Source organism: Arachis hypogaea, chromosome 8 (assembly GCF_003086295.3).
Source record: "Arachis hypogaea cultivar Tifrunner chromosome 8, arahy.Tifrunner.gnm2.J5K5, whole genome shotgun sequence".
Lineage (NCBI taxonomy): Eukaryota > Viridiplantae > Streptophyta > Magnoliopsida > Fabales > Fabaceae > Arachis > Arachis hypogaea.
In genome coordinates, this window is record NC_092043.1 from 46334614 (window position 1) to 46351427 (window position 16814).

Here is a 16814-nt window from a genome sequence, read left to right on the forward strand (position 1 = left end):
GACCATCCAATATAAGTTATTCGTTGGATAATTTTATCAAAAATTTTGAATAATTTTATGACACTAATCCAATATTTAAATTTTAATGAAATATTAAGAAATGGTAATTTCCTAAACTTTCGATCAAAATACACCACATAGCCACAAACGTACTTAGAACAACCCATTCTTTTTCCGGCTAGGTTCTGATGTTGAATTTATAATTACCGAATTGAAACTTGGAAATACAGTCCTAGCATGGGATTGTCATTGGTATTTTTATACCACTATTTCATTGGCTTTGAAGGTTAGCGGGTTTCGTTGGACACATGAAATTCATCTGGAAATAAAAATGATAGAGAAAATTAAGTCACTGGCACAGATAAAAATTTTAACAAATCACTCAACAGACCTAGTCTAATGATACCCAGCAATTGAAAAACTTGTGATGATACAATTAGTTGAATTCATCTTGTAGCTGCTCTAGCACTCATTGATGAATGGTAAGTGGTACTTCTCTGCTTCCTGTAGGATGTATATACATCATCATACTGACTCACTTCATTGGGGTTTGCTGTTGCCCCAAGTCCCAACCTAGCCGAGCTTACTGATCCTGGTTTCCGATCTACGCTCCCGTCGGCATAAGTCCCAGTCTCTGGATCCACCTGCTGCAAATTTGGTGGTGGAGGAATGCAAGCGCCTCCCTTCCTTACTGCAGGCTCTCTCTCATATTCTCTCTCATATTCATCATCTTCATCTCTTGAATCAGAATTCATAGGACCCTCAGAAGGATTAGCTTCTCCAATTTCCTTAAAGAATTTCGACACCCTTTGAAGAATTTCTGACGGTGGCACAGTTGATGGAGGTATCATTGTTGGGATGTCCAAAGGGCTCAAAGGAGAATATGGAACTCCGCTACCAATCTGCATCTTTCTAACCATTCCAGGAATGAGGCCAGGAGGGAACAACGGATATGGTGGCAATTGATCACTGGTGCTGGATGACGGAGCCTGCAATAAATGTCCACCAGGAGGTTGATTGGCTGATTGAACCGAAGAAGGTATAGCCATAGACCCTGGAAAAGCACTTGGTGGAGCAGAATTTGGAAGAAATTGTTGAGCTGCCATAGATGATGGTAAGGTTTGCCCTGGAACTGCATGTTTATCAACGCGATCTTGTTCTGCAATACTTGAACCAGAGCCCAGCCTATCAGCATGCCACAGCTGGATTGGGGTCTGCAATATTCCTGAAATTGGGAGGGAACAATAATTTCTTAATCCAATTAATCTTACCTCAAGAAATCAATTTTTTCTTGATAAGATTAAAAGCTATAACAAAGTTATCTAAAGAATCTTTGGTGGAAAAACGTGGTGCAATCATATGCTATCACTAGTGTATATGTGAGCAACGATGTATTATGTATAAGGGAGGAAAAAAAAAAGATAACTTAGAACATCAAAAAAATACCCACAGGAAAAAAAAGAAGTTCCAACTCGAGCAAACTGCAAACCACTTTCACAGCAATAGCAATTAAAGAAACAAATTTTCTAAGAGCAAGGGAGAAACATTTTGTGGCTTTAGTTCCCCATCGAAGGGGTCCCCAATAATTCTATTATATCATGAACATTATCCAACTACACTGTAATGGCATTTACAGAATTCTAGATAAAGAAGAGAAGCTTACCAGTACCTGAATTTGCTGAAGCAGATAAATCCTTGGAAGCCCCAGGAAAAGAATTGGCATGTGGGCCACCAATCATCTCACTCTTCAGTAAAGATATAGTCTCTTGATCGAATACCTCTTTAGAAGCCCAGAACTCCACCATTTGCTGCAACCTTTTCCTATATTCTTCATTGCTTTGTGGATTGTGATAAATTCTAGCAAGCATGGAGCCTAAAACAGGCTTAAATGCAAGGGCTTCATTGTCAAGATCACGACTGCTTGTCCTCCGATTCAAGCTGTAAACGAATGATGCAAGGATCAAAGATGATGAAAACCAGAACCACCACATTAGCATACATGTCAGGCAGATTATCTAAAGTAAAACTGCAATGGGATTAAGCCAATAAGCAAGATGAGAAGACCTTGTTGAGCCAAAAACTTGCAAGGAAGTACAATGAAATTTAATTCATAAAAATTTTGTCTAAGATGTGAGAAACAGCTAGATGTGATTCACAAGCCTCTGAACTAAAAAGTAGAAACAACAAAACAAAACAAAACATAAAAAGCATACCAAATATGCTTGCCTTTGTACAGGGCTTTGATGGTGGTGTTTGCCTATTCATAATATAATAAGCAGACCACATTCCAATAGTTTAAGATGCAAGTAGCAGACTTAAGAGAAAAGTAAAACAACTAAGTTGAGGATAAACAAGTAGTTCCCCATGTGCACTTGTGCAGTGGGGATTGATCAAAACTTTTTAACTCCTAGTGAACATAAATTTTATGCCATTTCCCATCAGGGAACTAATCCACCCATCAGCAAAAACAGCATAAAAAAAAATAAAACTAGAAATACACTAATAACCAAGGTCATTTTGATAGTTGGTAAAGCAATGGATAGATGAAGGAACACAGTGAAATTGTGATTCACAATTTCTGCTGATTAGAAGCAAAGTTCTAATGCTAATTAATCAATTGATAATATTTGCTACCTGTCAAAAAGAATGTCATTTGCAAGGTATATTATATGTAGCTGCCTCTCAACATCGTCCAATGCGAAGACCCTCTCTCTAAGAGCCTCTGCTAGAGCTGGTGCAAATGGAGATCTCTGCATGAACCAAAGTTTTGCACCTTTAATAGATTCTTTTGTACCATTTAGATTGTTAAGAACATTAGTGAGCTCCACTGCAACATCAGATGGAAGTGGCCCAGAAAGTTCTTTGAATGGCTTGGATGACTGATCATACTCAGGTCGGCCATGAACCCCAAAAGGCTGAGGATGTTGATGGTGGTGCTGCTGATCATAGAAATGCAGGAAAGAAGGTGGACCTAACATAGAAGGCGAAGAACCAATTCCTGCAGCATTCATCGGGGGAGCATTTGGTGGGGATGGATTCATCATTGGATTTGGAGGAGGATGGATCATGGACATGGAAGACGAGGGAAAGGGCGGGTTAAAAGGACCACCAGGGGGACGTGTCGATAACCAGAGCTTATAACGGTAATAACCATGGCCCTCCCCACCAAAGAGGAAGCTATAAGAAGGATTATCACGCTGCTTTTCACATATCATGGCTTCAAAGTCAGGACCATTTTTCACAGCATACTCAACAAGTTTGTCAATTCGCTTGTGGAGCTCGGGATCAGAAGGGGGTGCGACTGGAGGCGGAGCAGAATCATAATAAGGTGAAGGAACAAGAGGAGCGAAAGGAGATGGGAATGCAGGTGGTGGTGCTTGGTGTTGCTGTTGCATAAGATGAGGAGGGGGAGGGGCATGTGGGTGTAACTGTTGAAGCTGCAGCTGCTGCTGAGGCATGGCATGATGATAAGGGAACTTTTGCAAAGAGGGGTGTGCCGGACCAGGACCTGGGGGAAGAAAGGGGGGAAATTGTTGATGTTGGGGATGAAATCCAAACTGCTGCTGCTGTTGTTGCTGCCGCATATTAGCAGCTTGTTGCTGTTGCTGAGCATAAGCCATAGCAGAAGCAGATGCATAATCATGACCCTGTCGTTCCATCGGACTTCTCTAACTATTTCTATACAATACACCTCAATAGCTCTTTATGACCTACACATAGTAAAAATAAAAATAAAAAAAATTCATTTCTGTTATAATTCCAGTATATCATATCAAGTTAAAAATCACATTCATAACAAAAATACTCAATGAACTACAGGACTGGGAAACTTTTAATCAAACAATTCTCATAATCAATTAGGCACAGACACTGATCCATAGAAATGGAGAAGACCTACCTGTGATGAATGACCACCGACAAAGAATGGCGAACCAGCAGCGCCGTCTGACCAATGGCAAATCTTCAGAGAGAGAGAGAGAGAGAGAGAGAGAGAGAGTGACCACCGACAAAGAATGGCGAACCAGCAGCGCCGTCTGACCAATGTCAAATCTTCAGAGAGAGAGAGAGAGAGAGAGAGAGAGAGAGAGAGAGAGAGAGAGAGAGAGAGAGAGAGAGAGAGGGACTGGAGAGTGGGGAGGGTTTGTGGGTTGTGGCTTCTCTCACTCCGTTTTTTATTTTGGGTCAAGGGTTTGTGACTTTCTGATGCAGTAATGGCTCAGATTTTTGAGAATCTGTTAATATAGAATTCTTGGAAAGTCTGAAAGGGGAGGCTATCCAAGTGTCACAAAACTGGATGTGTGCAGCATTATTCATGCCATGTATGTTTAAACATTTACTGTGGCATAAGCTCACTGGTCTATCCTGTGTACATGTTAGTGAACGGCCATTAGATGTAAGCTATTAGTCTATTTGATTTTTTGCAAATAGGTATGCAGGGATTTTCAAATGTGTTTGAGTACAATCTTATATTTACCCTACATCAGTGCTTACAAATTAACATTATAGGCAGCGGAAATAGCTCCCTTCCAAAATCAAATTTAGAAAAGAAGGAACTCTTTTTTTCCATGAAAGAAGGAGTTGTTCAACCGTTCCTGTCAAGGTTAAATAAAAGTAAGGTTCAAACATAACAATGGAGATATTTCTTCGTGATATAAAGGTTAGTGTTTAGATTTTTTATTTATTGAAATAAATCATGTATGTATATGTACTTTTTACAATAACAAAATTAACATGCTGACTTTAGTTTTGTAAAAAATCAGGGGACTAATTCATGCTTCAACTCCTAGATCCGTGGTAAGTACTCCTTAAATCCAAATAGTTACTTTTTTTACATTGCATCCACAATTTTCCTTTTCCCCTTCCATTAGGGTCGAAAATATTTCCTTAAACCAGATTTTTAAATTCTAATAGTGTTATTATATTGTCTTAATAACTGCAATGTTCAAGGAAGAAGGAAAGAGAAGGGAAAATAGCAAGGACTCCTTCTCTACAAAAAACTAACTTCTGTTTTTCTTTTTACTTTCTTTTTTGTCTTCCATGTATATTTCAGCACTCTGAAGAACTATTATCAAAGCTTACAGGGACAAAGAAAAACATAGAATATAGAAGCAGAAAATGGTACCACAAAGGGGAGGGCTAGAGAAGATGACGGCAAAACCACAGAGCTCAGAGAAGAGGATGGCAGGTCGGCTGCGACACTGGGCAGACGAAGGCAGCAATGTTCGAGATGGAGAGACTCGACGGTGGCAGAACTCACGAGACGGAGGAGATTGAGGCGCGGTGAAACGCGGACGGCGGAGCTTCAGACACAGTTAATCGCAGACGGAGGAACAGGAGCTTGAGGCGTTTTGAATGATGGACGTTGTATGAGACTTGAGTGTGGGAGAATACAAAAGTGATGAGTGATGAGTGCTGGGTGATGAGAGTGGATAATGGAGGTTGGAGGCGCTGTGGATGGTTGAATGGTGAATGAGAAGGTGATTTAGGGTTTGTCGGGTGTCACTGATCAGGGTAGCGACGGGTAATGGGAGTATGGGACCCCGTATCCGCCCGGGATCTAGGTCTCCGCGGATTTTTTAAAAATAAAAAAAAAAATCGAAAAAAAAGAAGATAATCCTCAATAGCTAACCATTTCTAAATTCTAATCATTTCTAATCACCAATCAGCATCGATTGAACACAAACTTACATCAACAATAAAATTAACAAGGTACCACACAATTACATTTACATCAACAATCAGCAATAAAACTCAGAATCCATATTCCATTCAATTACATTTACATCAACAATCAACAAAATTAACAAAGCACCATCAACAATCAACAAAATAAAATCATAAAATTGACTCAAAAAAGAAAATTACCTAAGAACTGAAGCCCTTAACTCAGAAGTCAGAAACTCAATCATAAAAGTTTACTCATGAAAAAACAATTGAAACTGAAGTAGCAGAGGAGGATTTCTTACCGGCAGAGCAACGAATAGGGAGGAACGGCGACGGTTCTGCCTCTGACGCGACGACGACTTCCTCCTCGGCTGGGTCAGGCGCGCGACGACGGCGTTCTCCTTGGCTGGGTCAGGCGCATGACGACAACGTTCTCCTCGGGCATGTCTCTCAGGCGTGCGACGACGGTGCTGCGGTGACCTTCAGAGTGAGAGGGGGAAGCAGTGAGAAGGGGGAGCGCGGCGGTGAGGGGAGGAGGGTGGCGGACGGCGGTGAGAGGAGAGGGGGAGAGAATCTGTGAACTGAATAGGGTCTGAATGAGGAAGTGACGACAGTTTGGGGATTTAGGGTTTAGGTGAAACTAAGAGAATTTACAATCAGCGTCACTTTTAATTCTTTTAAGAAAATCTTGATTGGAGTTAATTTAGGTAATAAAATTGGTATCATCTTATAAATATGGTATTATTTTGATAAAAAACTAATAAAATTTTATTATTTATATAATTATGTAGATAAAATAATTTAAAATGATATAATATAAATTTTTAATTAAACTGAATATTAGAAGAATAAATTTTTTTTTTAGTTTTAAATTATTATTTATGGAATAATTTTTTTTTACTTTTTACTTGAAGGAGGATATACATTTTAATCATACTTAAACTTCAATCAGACTCCATCAATTAAAAAAAATGGATACATCGATTTCTGTTATTGGATGAGAAAAGGTTGGTGTTGACGGGTCAAGTAGTAATGCCACGTGTCAATTCTAAATAATTGCAGAGACTAAAAATCCTTCTGTGATCTTTCTTTTTTTTCCATTCTCCTCATCTTCTTTCATTTTTTTCAAAATTCCAACCTAAAATATAGTCAAGCTCACCATATCCTTGTGATTAACATAAATCCCAATCACATTCACTTAAGATTATGATAATCATACAATGAATAATCAACACAACAAACATGATTAAGTTCACCAATTTCATCATAATCGCATAACCTAAGATTTGAGAGAATAATACTTAATTTCACTAAAGATCTGCTACTTCAAAGTAATTAGTTGGCGGAGATTGTGAGGTTGGGTAATGGTGGCTGGCAGTTTCTCTGATGCAGCTTCAGCGACCAATAGCAGCAGTGATAAGATGGCGACAGTGGCGATTTGACAGCTCAGAGACTGCGACATAGACAAGGGAAGCAAGATGCAGGGACTGTGGTAGCAGCAATGGTATTGACAACTCCGGTGGTATTAGTTCCGTGGAGTCAAAATGACAACCACAGTAGATCAAGACAGAACAAATGCAAGCCAGCTATGACGTAGGGGAATGGAGAGCAAAAAAATGACGGCAAAAGCACACGCGGCAGAGACTGTTACAGTGTAGAGAGACGAAAGCAGCAGTGAAGGCTCATCCTCGAATCGGCGAAAGCAACAACAATATGGGGCTGGGGAAGAAACAGGGCACGTTGTAGGAAAAGGAAAGGAAGAGAAAGAAGAAAATAGAGGTTGGTTCGATGATGGTGGTGCCCAAATGATGGTGGTGAAGGTAAAGCTCGATAATGATGGTGATGGAGATGATTGTGACTGGCCAAAGAAAACAGAGAAGAAGAGGAACAAGATAGGGGAAAGAAGAAGAGAAGAGAAGAAGGAGTTTTTTTTTTTTCGAGGAGGGAGTTTTTAGTCTCTATAACTATTTGGAGTTCACACATTAGCTTCAACCTGACACGTCTTTCTTGCAACTGTTTGTCGACCAGTAGTAGGGGTTGATTTGTCTATTTTTCTTGATGGATGGGGGCTTAGTTGAGGTTTAAAGATGTTTATGATACACTATGTCTCACAGAAAAAAGGTCAGGGTCGAAAAGGATATTTACCCATATATATGAAATATGATCCCATAAATATTCTTATAGAATCCAAAATAAAATAAAATTAAAACTAATATTGGAGATACTCTAATTAATATGTGTGTATCTAATATTGGAGATACTCTAATTAATGTGTGTTTACTATACGGTGATTATGGATGGTTCCCGTTTCCACGAATAGTGAAAAAGCCTCTAAATTTGTCCCCCAATAGGTAATTTTCGCGACATATTTATCAAACTTGGTCCGACCTGATCGGTCAGACTGAAAATTCGGTCATCCAGTCATCAATTTAAGTTGGGTCATTCTTTAAACCGGCCAAATAATTAATCTGATCAAATTAAATAAAATTTGGTTCAAAATCAGTTTAAATTAACTCGTTTAAACTACAAAAATATTATTTCTATACATGCTTTTTTTGTTAAATATATTATGTAAATAAAATTAAATTATATTTACAAATTTAAAGAAAAAAATATTTTATTAATTAATATATGTTCTATTTCTATGATTGTTATTTTTTTTTCTATAAATACTTAAAGAGTGTGATAAATATAAATTTATAAATACTTGGAGAGTATAATAAATATAAATCAATTGATGAGTTATTAAAATTTAAAAATAATAATTAATTTAATACAAAATAAAACTAAAGAAAAATATATTTATTATGAAACTAAAAAAAATAAAATTTATATAATTATTTAATAATGACTGAGTCAATTGATGATCCATCAGTTGAACAAATGACCTAATAATCTAATAGTCTAATCGGTTTAATTACTGGTTTGGTTCTCATAATTATACGTGTGGATATCTGTTCTGTCAGAATAAATTGTCATGCCTAACACTCCAGCTGAAAGACTCTATGTTATCTTTATTTATTTATTTATTTATTTTTGGATCAACAAGATTGAAACAATTTCTCTTATATTTTTTTATTCATGCATTCGTGTTTTTTATTTTTGTTTTCTAATCATAAATGGGGTCATAGACACAGAAAACTACATAACAAACGTTCCGAATAATCTTATTCTTCTACAATCATCGAAAAAATTTGATAAAAACAAGTACCAACTCAAATGAAGATGTCAAAAACATCTTTTTATAAAGATGATTTGTTTAAACGTGTGATTTATTTATTTATTTAGTCACACTTTAAATAAAAATAACACTTTTATAATATATCAAAATCTAATCATATAATCTATTTTTTAACTCAATTTCTAGTCATAGGTATTTTTTAACTATAATTGAGAATAAAAGTAGATTCATCTGGCTGTTCTTTATGAAACTTGATAGATACTCAGTTTAATATCAGAATAAAGAAAGTAAGGACTAATAATGGTCCATAATTCATGTTACACAATTTCTATGCATTAAAAGGCATTGTCCATCAAATAACCTGTGTAGAAACACTTCGCCAAAACGATATAGTTGAGAAGAAATATCAACATTTTTTTGTAGTAACAAGACCCTGCTGTTTCACTCATCTATGTCCAAAAAATTCTGAAAATTTGCAGCTACTCATGCAGTGCATCTTATTAATAGAATTCTAAGTTCTTTGTTGAAAAATTCATCACCACATCTGATTTTGAAAGACAAAATTTTAGGTATCTCATACTTAAACGTGTTTGGTTGTTTAGTATACGCTTCAACTTTGCATGCACATAGAACAAAATTGGACAAAAGGGCCAAAAAATGTGTTATCTCATATCACAAAAATGGTATAAAGGGGTATTTACTCTATGATTTAACTTCCAAAAATATTTTCTTATCAAGGAATACTCATTTTTATGAAACTGAATTCCCCTTTGCAGTATATTCTGAAATTATAGCCAATAAAAAAATCTGTGACAAGATCTTTAACTAATCCTTCTAATCCTTTTCTATGCTTTGAAAATCCCTTTCTCATAGTTCCATGCATCACTCAAAACACGTCTCACTTAGAAAAATACCACAGCATACCAGCATGACATTGATACATCATCAGGGCCTCAAAAACAATAGTGAACTATGCCTTATTAATATAGAGCACCAAGGAACACAAATCTTCACATCTTGACCACTTTCACCACATTTACAAACTAGGCACTCAACTCAAACTAGAAAAAAGACCAGCATATTTAGATGATTTTCACTGCATGACTGTATTATCTAAACCTCATTATTGTTTTTCGTTTTATCCTAATATTTTACATGATATTTTTAAGAGTCACTATATTGTTTTGTGAGTCAGTCTTTATTGCACTATTTACATACTCAACATTCTATCAATACCCTTGTACCTAACTCACCCAAAAGAGTCAAAATGCTATGTTGAGGCCATTAGTGATCCATGTTGGCAAGAGGCAATTAAGATTGAATTGAAAGCCTTGAAGAAAAATCAGACCTGGACCATAGTAGCTAGAATCTCGATTTAACTCTTAAAATCTTTCGATATTACGATTTTAAATGAGTTTATCGATTTTACGAAATTTGTACTAAGTCTGACGATTTTACGATTTAAATCTTGTTAAGATTTTACGTTTACGTTTTTTATTTACTTTTTCGATTTCACGTAAAATCTCGATTTTCTCTACCTTGCCTGGACATTAACTAAACTACTTAACGGGAAGAAATTAATTGGATGCAAATGAGTTTTTAAGCTCAAGATAAACCCATATGGGAGTATTAAGAGGTATAAAGCCCGGTTGGTCATGTAAGGATTCACCCAAACTGTTGGGATTGATTATTTTGAGATCTATAGTCCAGTGATTAAAATGAGCACTCTTCGGATTGTTTTATCCATTACTGGAGCCAGAAATTAGCATGTACACCAGCTTGATGTTAATATTGCCTTTTTACATGGCAATTTGTTAGAAGAAGTTTATATGAAGCCTCCACCAGAATTAGTTCTTTCTACCTCTGATCTTGTTTGCAAGTTGAACATATATCTTTTCGAATGTTTTCTCCTCATTTAGATCCTCAAATAAACCATCAAACCTAATGTTAAAAGCTCTACACAATAAATAAAGGCAGGCCTTTAAACCAATAGGAGAGTAATTTTTTTTCCTTATCGCATCTCATTTAGAATTGTAGCTCATAATGATAAAATAGTCATAATAATTTACATATTTGCATATGACAAATGCATCGTTATAATTGTTCATCATGTACTTGGGTCTACTAACTAGTAAAATTATTGAAAACATTACTCTTTTCGTCATTAAAAGGTTCTTAAGTAGAAATTTACATTTATCAACTTGCAACTTTGGTTGTTTATATCTAGAGAATTTTGATCCTTTCAGATCATTATTGTGCAAGAATTTAACATAAATTGTTGAAATAATCTCTTTAATCTTATATTATAGGCAATTCTCATGTTCTTTTCTGTAAGCGAAAAATAAAAAAAATAGTTGCAAAGTGACTATTTCATTTTTGTTTAGACTCAATAGAAGAAAATTGATATTATATATGATATTCACAAGAAATTCACCATCTTCCACATATAGAAATAATACAGTAATACAAAAGAGACAAAAATAATCAATTAAAATTTATCTTATTTAACATTTAATTATTGTAGAATGTATTAAATAAAACTAAAAAAATAAATTTTATTATATTTTTTAATATTTTTTGTTGGTATATATTTTCGGAAATAATAATGACGACTATTGTAAAATCAAATGAGAAGGATCAATACATTATTAAAGTATTTTCGATTGACTCTACAATAATATCCTTGTTGTCTCTGCGATATATTTTTCTTCTTATTTTCTCGTCTCTCTAATCTCTTTTTCTTTGCTTTTCTTTTCATTCTTTTTCTACCGCCAAACAAAGCATAAATGATATATGAAGCACAGATATTTCGTTAAGTTATCGTGTCCGTGTGTTGGACACATTTCGAACACGACAGTCACCAACATTTGTCCAATATGCGTGTCTGCTGTGTCCAACTGTGTTTTAATAAAAAATAAAAAATTTTCTCCGGATACGTCTGGACACACTTAAATACTATCACTTATCAACGTGTCCAGTCTTATTCTTAACATATATTTTTAAAATAAATTTAGATATAGTATATATTCTTATTTATTAAAATAAAAAATATTTTAAATATTTTATAAAATTAAAATAAAATATAAAGAATAATTAAAAAATTTAATTTATATTTTAATATCAATAAAATATTAAAATATTATTATAATTTATCTAAAAAATACTTTATATTTTATATATATATATATATGTATTTTTGTATCATGTAAGATTTTTAAAATTTATGTGTCTGGATTATCGTGTTATCACTGTCTATACATCATAGTAAATGATAGAATCTTTGGTGGTATAAAAAACTCCTTATAAATACAACACGTGGTACTCAAAATTAAAGGGCAGTAGTGTCTTAACTCTTAAATATTTAAGTAGTAGAAAAAACGTGAGTGAATAATCCAAACATGTGCGTGAAAAGAAGTAGTTTAAACCACTCAATTTACAAATTTTATGAGATTTGTTTTTATCGTTCAAAGCACCTTGACTCTAAGCGGAGAGAACCACAAAGTAGCACATGGTCCACAATTAGTTCCCTCCAACGTCATCAAAAGTTATTTATGAACCACAAATTTTATGAGATGAACCAATTAATCCAAAAAGCATTCGGGTCATGTTAAATTGACCAGTGTTTTAGTGTGCTAAGATTAATGTTATTTTATCAATTGTTGGGTTAAATTTATAGTTGTGATAACTGAATTGGTGATCAAACCGATTAGATTACTAGTTTATTAGTTCAATCGATAAATTATTGGTTGAATTAATAAAATTGAATTTACGCAAATAAAAAATATAAAATATTAAAAATAGTCATAAACTTAAAAAATTCAAAATACATATCTTCAGTTCTTCACCAACATTTTAAAAATAATTAAGTTTTAAAGTCTAAAGATAATTAATACAAAGATAGACATGAAATTAGTTAGTACTACTACAGTAATATCTTAATTAGACACAATATATACATAACAGAATAGTTTTTTCAGATTACACAACTTGTTTACAATAACCCCATGCAGAATCAATTTTTGCTCTATTATTGTTTTTTTGGGTTCCAATTGATGCATCAGGAGTTGATCCTTGTTCTTGCAAATATGGTGTTTCTGATGGTGTATTCGTGAAAGCTATTCTAAAACAATATGGAGTAGCAATAGTATAAAACAACAACAACCTTAAATTTTCTATTTCCTATTCCCTATTCAGCAAGACAGCAGCCTTAAATTCACAAAACAAGCAGATTCATAGTTTCATACTAAACAATTACTTCAACATCACCTATTTCAACAAGTAGCTATTTCAACAACAGAAATTTCACCTATTCATCCCAGAAATTCTAAGTTTTCATAACAGAACAGAACAACATAACAACATTATTCATAATAGCTTCATAATTTTAAGTTTTCAACAAACATATTCAACAAGCATTAGAAGAACAGAGCAGAACAGAAGAGAATAACATATTCAACTAACCTGTTTGACAGAGCAGAGGACAAAGACGACGGTAACGACGCGGCAACGACAAATATGAGAGACAGGGACAAAGGTGAGACGAAGCAGAGACACGGTTCTGTTCTGTTCCTTGAGACTTCAGAATGGGTGTCACAATGAGGTCTTCTAAAGTGAGGCGAAGAAGACGACGGCGGGCGGCGGGCGGCGGACGGTAGTGGCACGGTGAGTGACAGAGTGAGGTGACGTCGCGAGGTGAGGAGGTGAGGTGGAGGGTTAGCCGTTGTGGTTACTGGTTAGGGATTAGGGTTGGGAAAACAGGAATGGGGGTTTATTCGAGTCTCTTTTTTTTTAACCAAAACGACGTCTTTTTTGGAAAGTGAATTTAAAAAAAACTTTCGAACTGGCCGGTTGAACAAAAACTATCGATTCTCCAATTTTTATCAAAATCGGCCGGTTCAAACTGATTCTCAACGATTTTGTTCATTGTTCGATCATATTCATCAACCAGACCGATCAAAAGTCCGATTCATTGATTTTCTAATCGAACCAGCCGATCCAGTTCGATTCTTACCACTATGGCTTAAATCGGACTAACCCACATGTTATGACTTATGACTCCCATTTACATTTACTTATGAATATTTAATTTTTGTATTAAACATAAATATAACTCATCATATTTTTTATATAAAAATAAAAAAATTTATTGTTGTTGTCATGTAAAAGTAATTATATAATTATTATTAAATATATATACATACATTTCCAATAATATAAAATAATTATTTCTATAATTATGCATAAGATCATATGATTGTCCTTTTTCCTAGGATTTGATTTCTATTAATATATTAGTATATGATGTTATTTTGTGTAACTTTTTAATTAGATACCAATTATTAATATTTTAACACTAATTTTAGTTAGGATAATTTTGTCAATATAATTTAAATTTAGATATAACTAAAAAATTAATTATCTTATAAATTACACTAGGAAATACAATTAATCTACACTTTTTAAGAATCAGTGAGGTAGTGGCTTATTTTTTTTAACAGTGTATGTTAATTCGTATTTTTCCATCAGCATAAATTTAATTTTAGATATATAATTAAACTAAATTTACAGGTAAAATCCAACTTTACAAATAATATAATTAAACTTTGTAAGTAATATAATCGAAATATGAATTAAAGTATAAAATATAGTGGTGATTGATATTTGTATTCTTGTAAATTTTGATATTTTGCTGTAAATATATTTGATTATTTTATTTTAAAAGTTTGATTTTTTTAATGATTGATTACCTTACTAAAACAAAAAAAACAGTGAGAAAAGTTAATATAGATATGTTCATGGTTTCTGAGTGTGTGGCCTAAATAATTTATAATATTATTTCAAATAAAAATAATAGATCAATTAATTCCAGCTAATACAATATTGTTGCAAAAATTGATTAATTAATGTCATTTTAAAATTAGAACCATATTCAAATTTGTAATTACAATATAGATTAAAAATATTTAACATTTAAAATTAGAACTATATATAACTCTTTCATATTTATGTATGTATTTTAGATGTGGTAGTTTAGATAAGGCTTATGAGGTGTTCAAGAAAACTTGCAATAAACGTGTAGTTTCATAGAACGTAATGATGTCGGATTTGGTGGCTAAAATGGATTCTGAATATATGGGTGAGAAGCAATTGAAGCATTTGAAGAGGTGCAGAGATTGGTGAATATGTATGTAAGCATCACATGTTTGTGTTCGTGTTTCAATGGTAATATCATATTTAAAAATAAAAAATATAAAATTTAATTAATAATTTAATAAAATTATAAAGACTGATAAAATAATTTAATTTTTTTATTTTGAATAATTATTATAATTTAATTATATAACAAAATATTTTAATTTAATAAATTTTAAAATATTATATATGTCAATGTTTTTTAGCAATATTTATACACTACACACATTTAACATGCTCAAAGATAGTGTAGGAGAAAGGTTGTATTTATTTATAGACACCAAATAGAAACATAGAAAAATAAATTATGTTTGACAGATAAAATAGATAGATAGAAATAATGTGTCTAGAGACATTAAATTAGTATAAATTAGTATATATTGTGTCTTTTTTGACAAAAATACACAAAGACGTTAATAGGAGACACGGTTTATTTTTTACATTTTCTTTCATTATAGTTTTCATCGTTATATTTTTTTCTAAATTTTTATATGAAAAAATAAATTAAACTTTTATAATTTGTTCTAATTTATCACAAAATAAAATATAAAAACACTAAATTTTAGGGGTGAACGCGAATCGGATATGGCCAAAATTTCGATCTGGTCTGCACTAAAATCATTGGATCAGATCGGATTGGATGTCGGATATATCCGTAAAATACAAAAAATATCTTTAAAAGCTTATTTTTATTAAAAAATATCAATGAAATTCATTTTTTCTATACTTTTAAATATGTTTACTCTTAAAATAATATTAAACATACTCTTTTTAAATAATAAATTAAAATAATACAACATATATGATAATTATTAGTTAAAATAAAATATAAAAAAATATTTACTTATTTATTTCTTTATTTTTGCGGATACACGGATATGCGGATACCTACACAAAGTCCGCAATTTGATTCGATTATGTGCGAACCCGACCCGACAGCCTTGCGGATCAGATCCATATCTGCAATTTTTTGATTAGATTTGGATAAACACCGCGGATATGCGAATCGAATCTGATCCATGAACATCCCTACTAAATTTTGTGTCTTAATATATTATGTTTTATTCGGGAATGGATCCTCTCAATTGTTAAAAAAATTGAAAGTGTAAAGTGTGATTTCTAACCAAAGTTGCGAAAACTGAATCGGTCAATGAACCGATAGAATGACCGGTTCAGCGGTTCAGTGGTCTAACCGTAGTTCAACCGAAGTTCAACCGGTTTAATTAAATATAAAATAAAATTATAAAAAATTAATATATCATTTTTAATATTTAAATTCAATAAATTTTCAACTAAATAAACTCAGTATAAATTACATATAACAAAATAAAACTTCAGTCATAAAAAATATACCTTTAAATTCTTTAAAAATTCTTATGAAGTACATTATCTCAAACAAAAAAAGCTTGTTGTAGTTATTGGCATCAATGTATAATTTAATTTTTTAAAATCAACGGAATTACTCTAAAAACTTCAACAAGGTACCAACAACCATTAACAAAAATATTCCAGAAGTAACAAAAAAAAAAGATGAAAATCAAATGAAGCAGCAACCATATTTTCTTCAGTTAATCAACAGAGTTACATAGGTAATCCAATTGAAATATTTTTTGCAATTACAACAATCAGAATTTAATCTATCCAACCATCAGAATTCAGAATATAAAAACAGCAAATCATAATCATTATAATTAATAAAATAAAAAAACAAATTAAACTACTGATCGAATAACTCAAGAAAGAGGGAGAGCAACATAATCGAACTGTGTAATTTTCT

General features: G+C 32.9%; 1 protein-coding gene across 5 annotated transcripts; it reads right to left on the reverse strand.

Annotated features, from left to right (window-relative positions):
- Nucleotides 1–314: 314 nt before the first annotated feature.
- LOC112707842 (uncharacterized) lies at nucleotides 315–6369 on the reverse strand. 5 transcript variants are annotated; one of them, XM_072201511.1, is made up of 5 exons: nucleotides 5967–6306; nucleotides 3899–4592; nucleotides 2635–3710; nucleotides 1664–1938; nucleotides 315–1225 (listed from the first exon to the last, which is right to left on the reverse strand). In XM_072201511.1, the coding sequence occupies exons 3-5, from the start codon at nucleotides 3657–3659 to the stop codon at nucleotides 447–449; spliced, it is 2079 nt and encodes a 692-aa protein (XP_072057612.1). In that variant the 5' UTR covers nucleotides 3660–3710; nucleotides 3899–4592; nucleotides 5967–6306; the 3' UTR covers nucleotides 315–446. The 5 variants fall into 5 exon arrangements, with proteins under 5 accessions (XP_072057612.1, XP_072057613.1, XP_072057614.1 ...); XM_072201512.1 differs by having other exon boundaries at nucleotides 3899–4362; nucleotides 5967–6296; XM_072201513.1 differs by having other exon boundaries at nucleotides 1670–1938; nucleotides 5967–6262.
- Nucleotides 6370–16814: the final 10445 nt, after the last annotated feature.

Coding starts and splice junctions, on each gene's coding strand:
- LOC112707842 (XM_025759836.3), bottom strand. CDS start 3,659: ATGGAACGACAGGGTCATGATTATGCATCTGCTTCTGCTATGGCTTAT. Junction 1,939..2,634: donor AATGACATTCTTTTTGACAG/GTAGCAAATATT, acceptor ATTCGTTTACAG/CTTGAATCGGAGGACAAGCA. Junction 1,226..1,663: donor TTCAGCAAATTCAGGTACTG/GTAAGCTTCTCT, acceptor TCCCAATTTCAG/GAATATTGCAGACCCCAATC.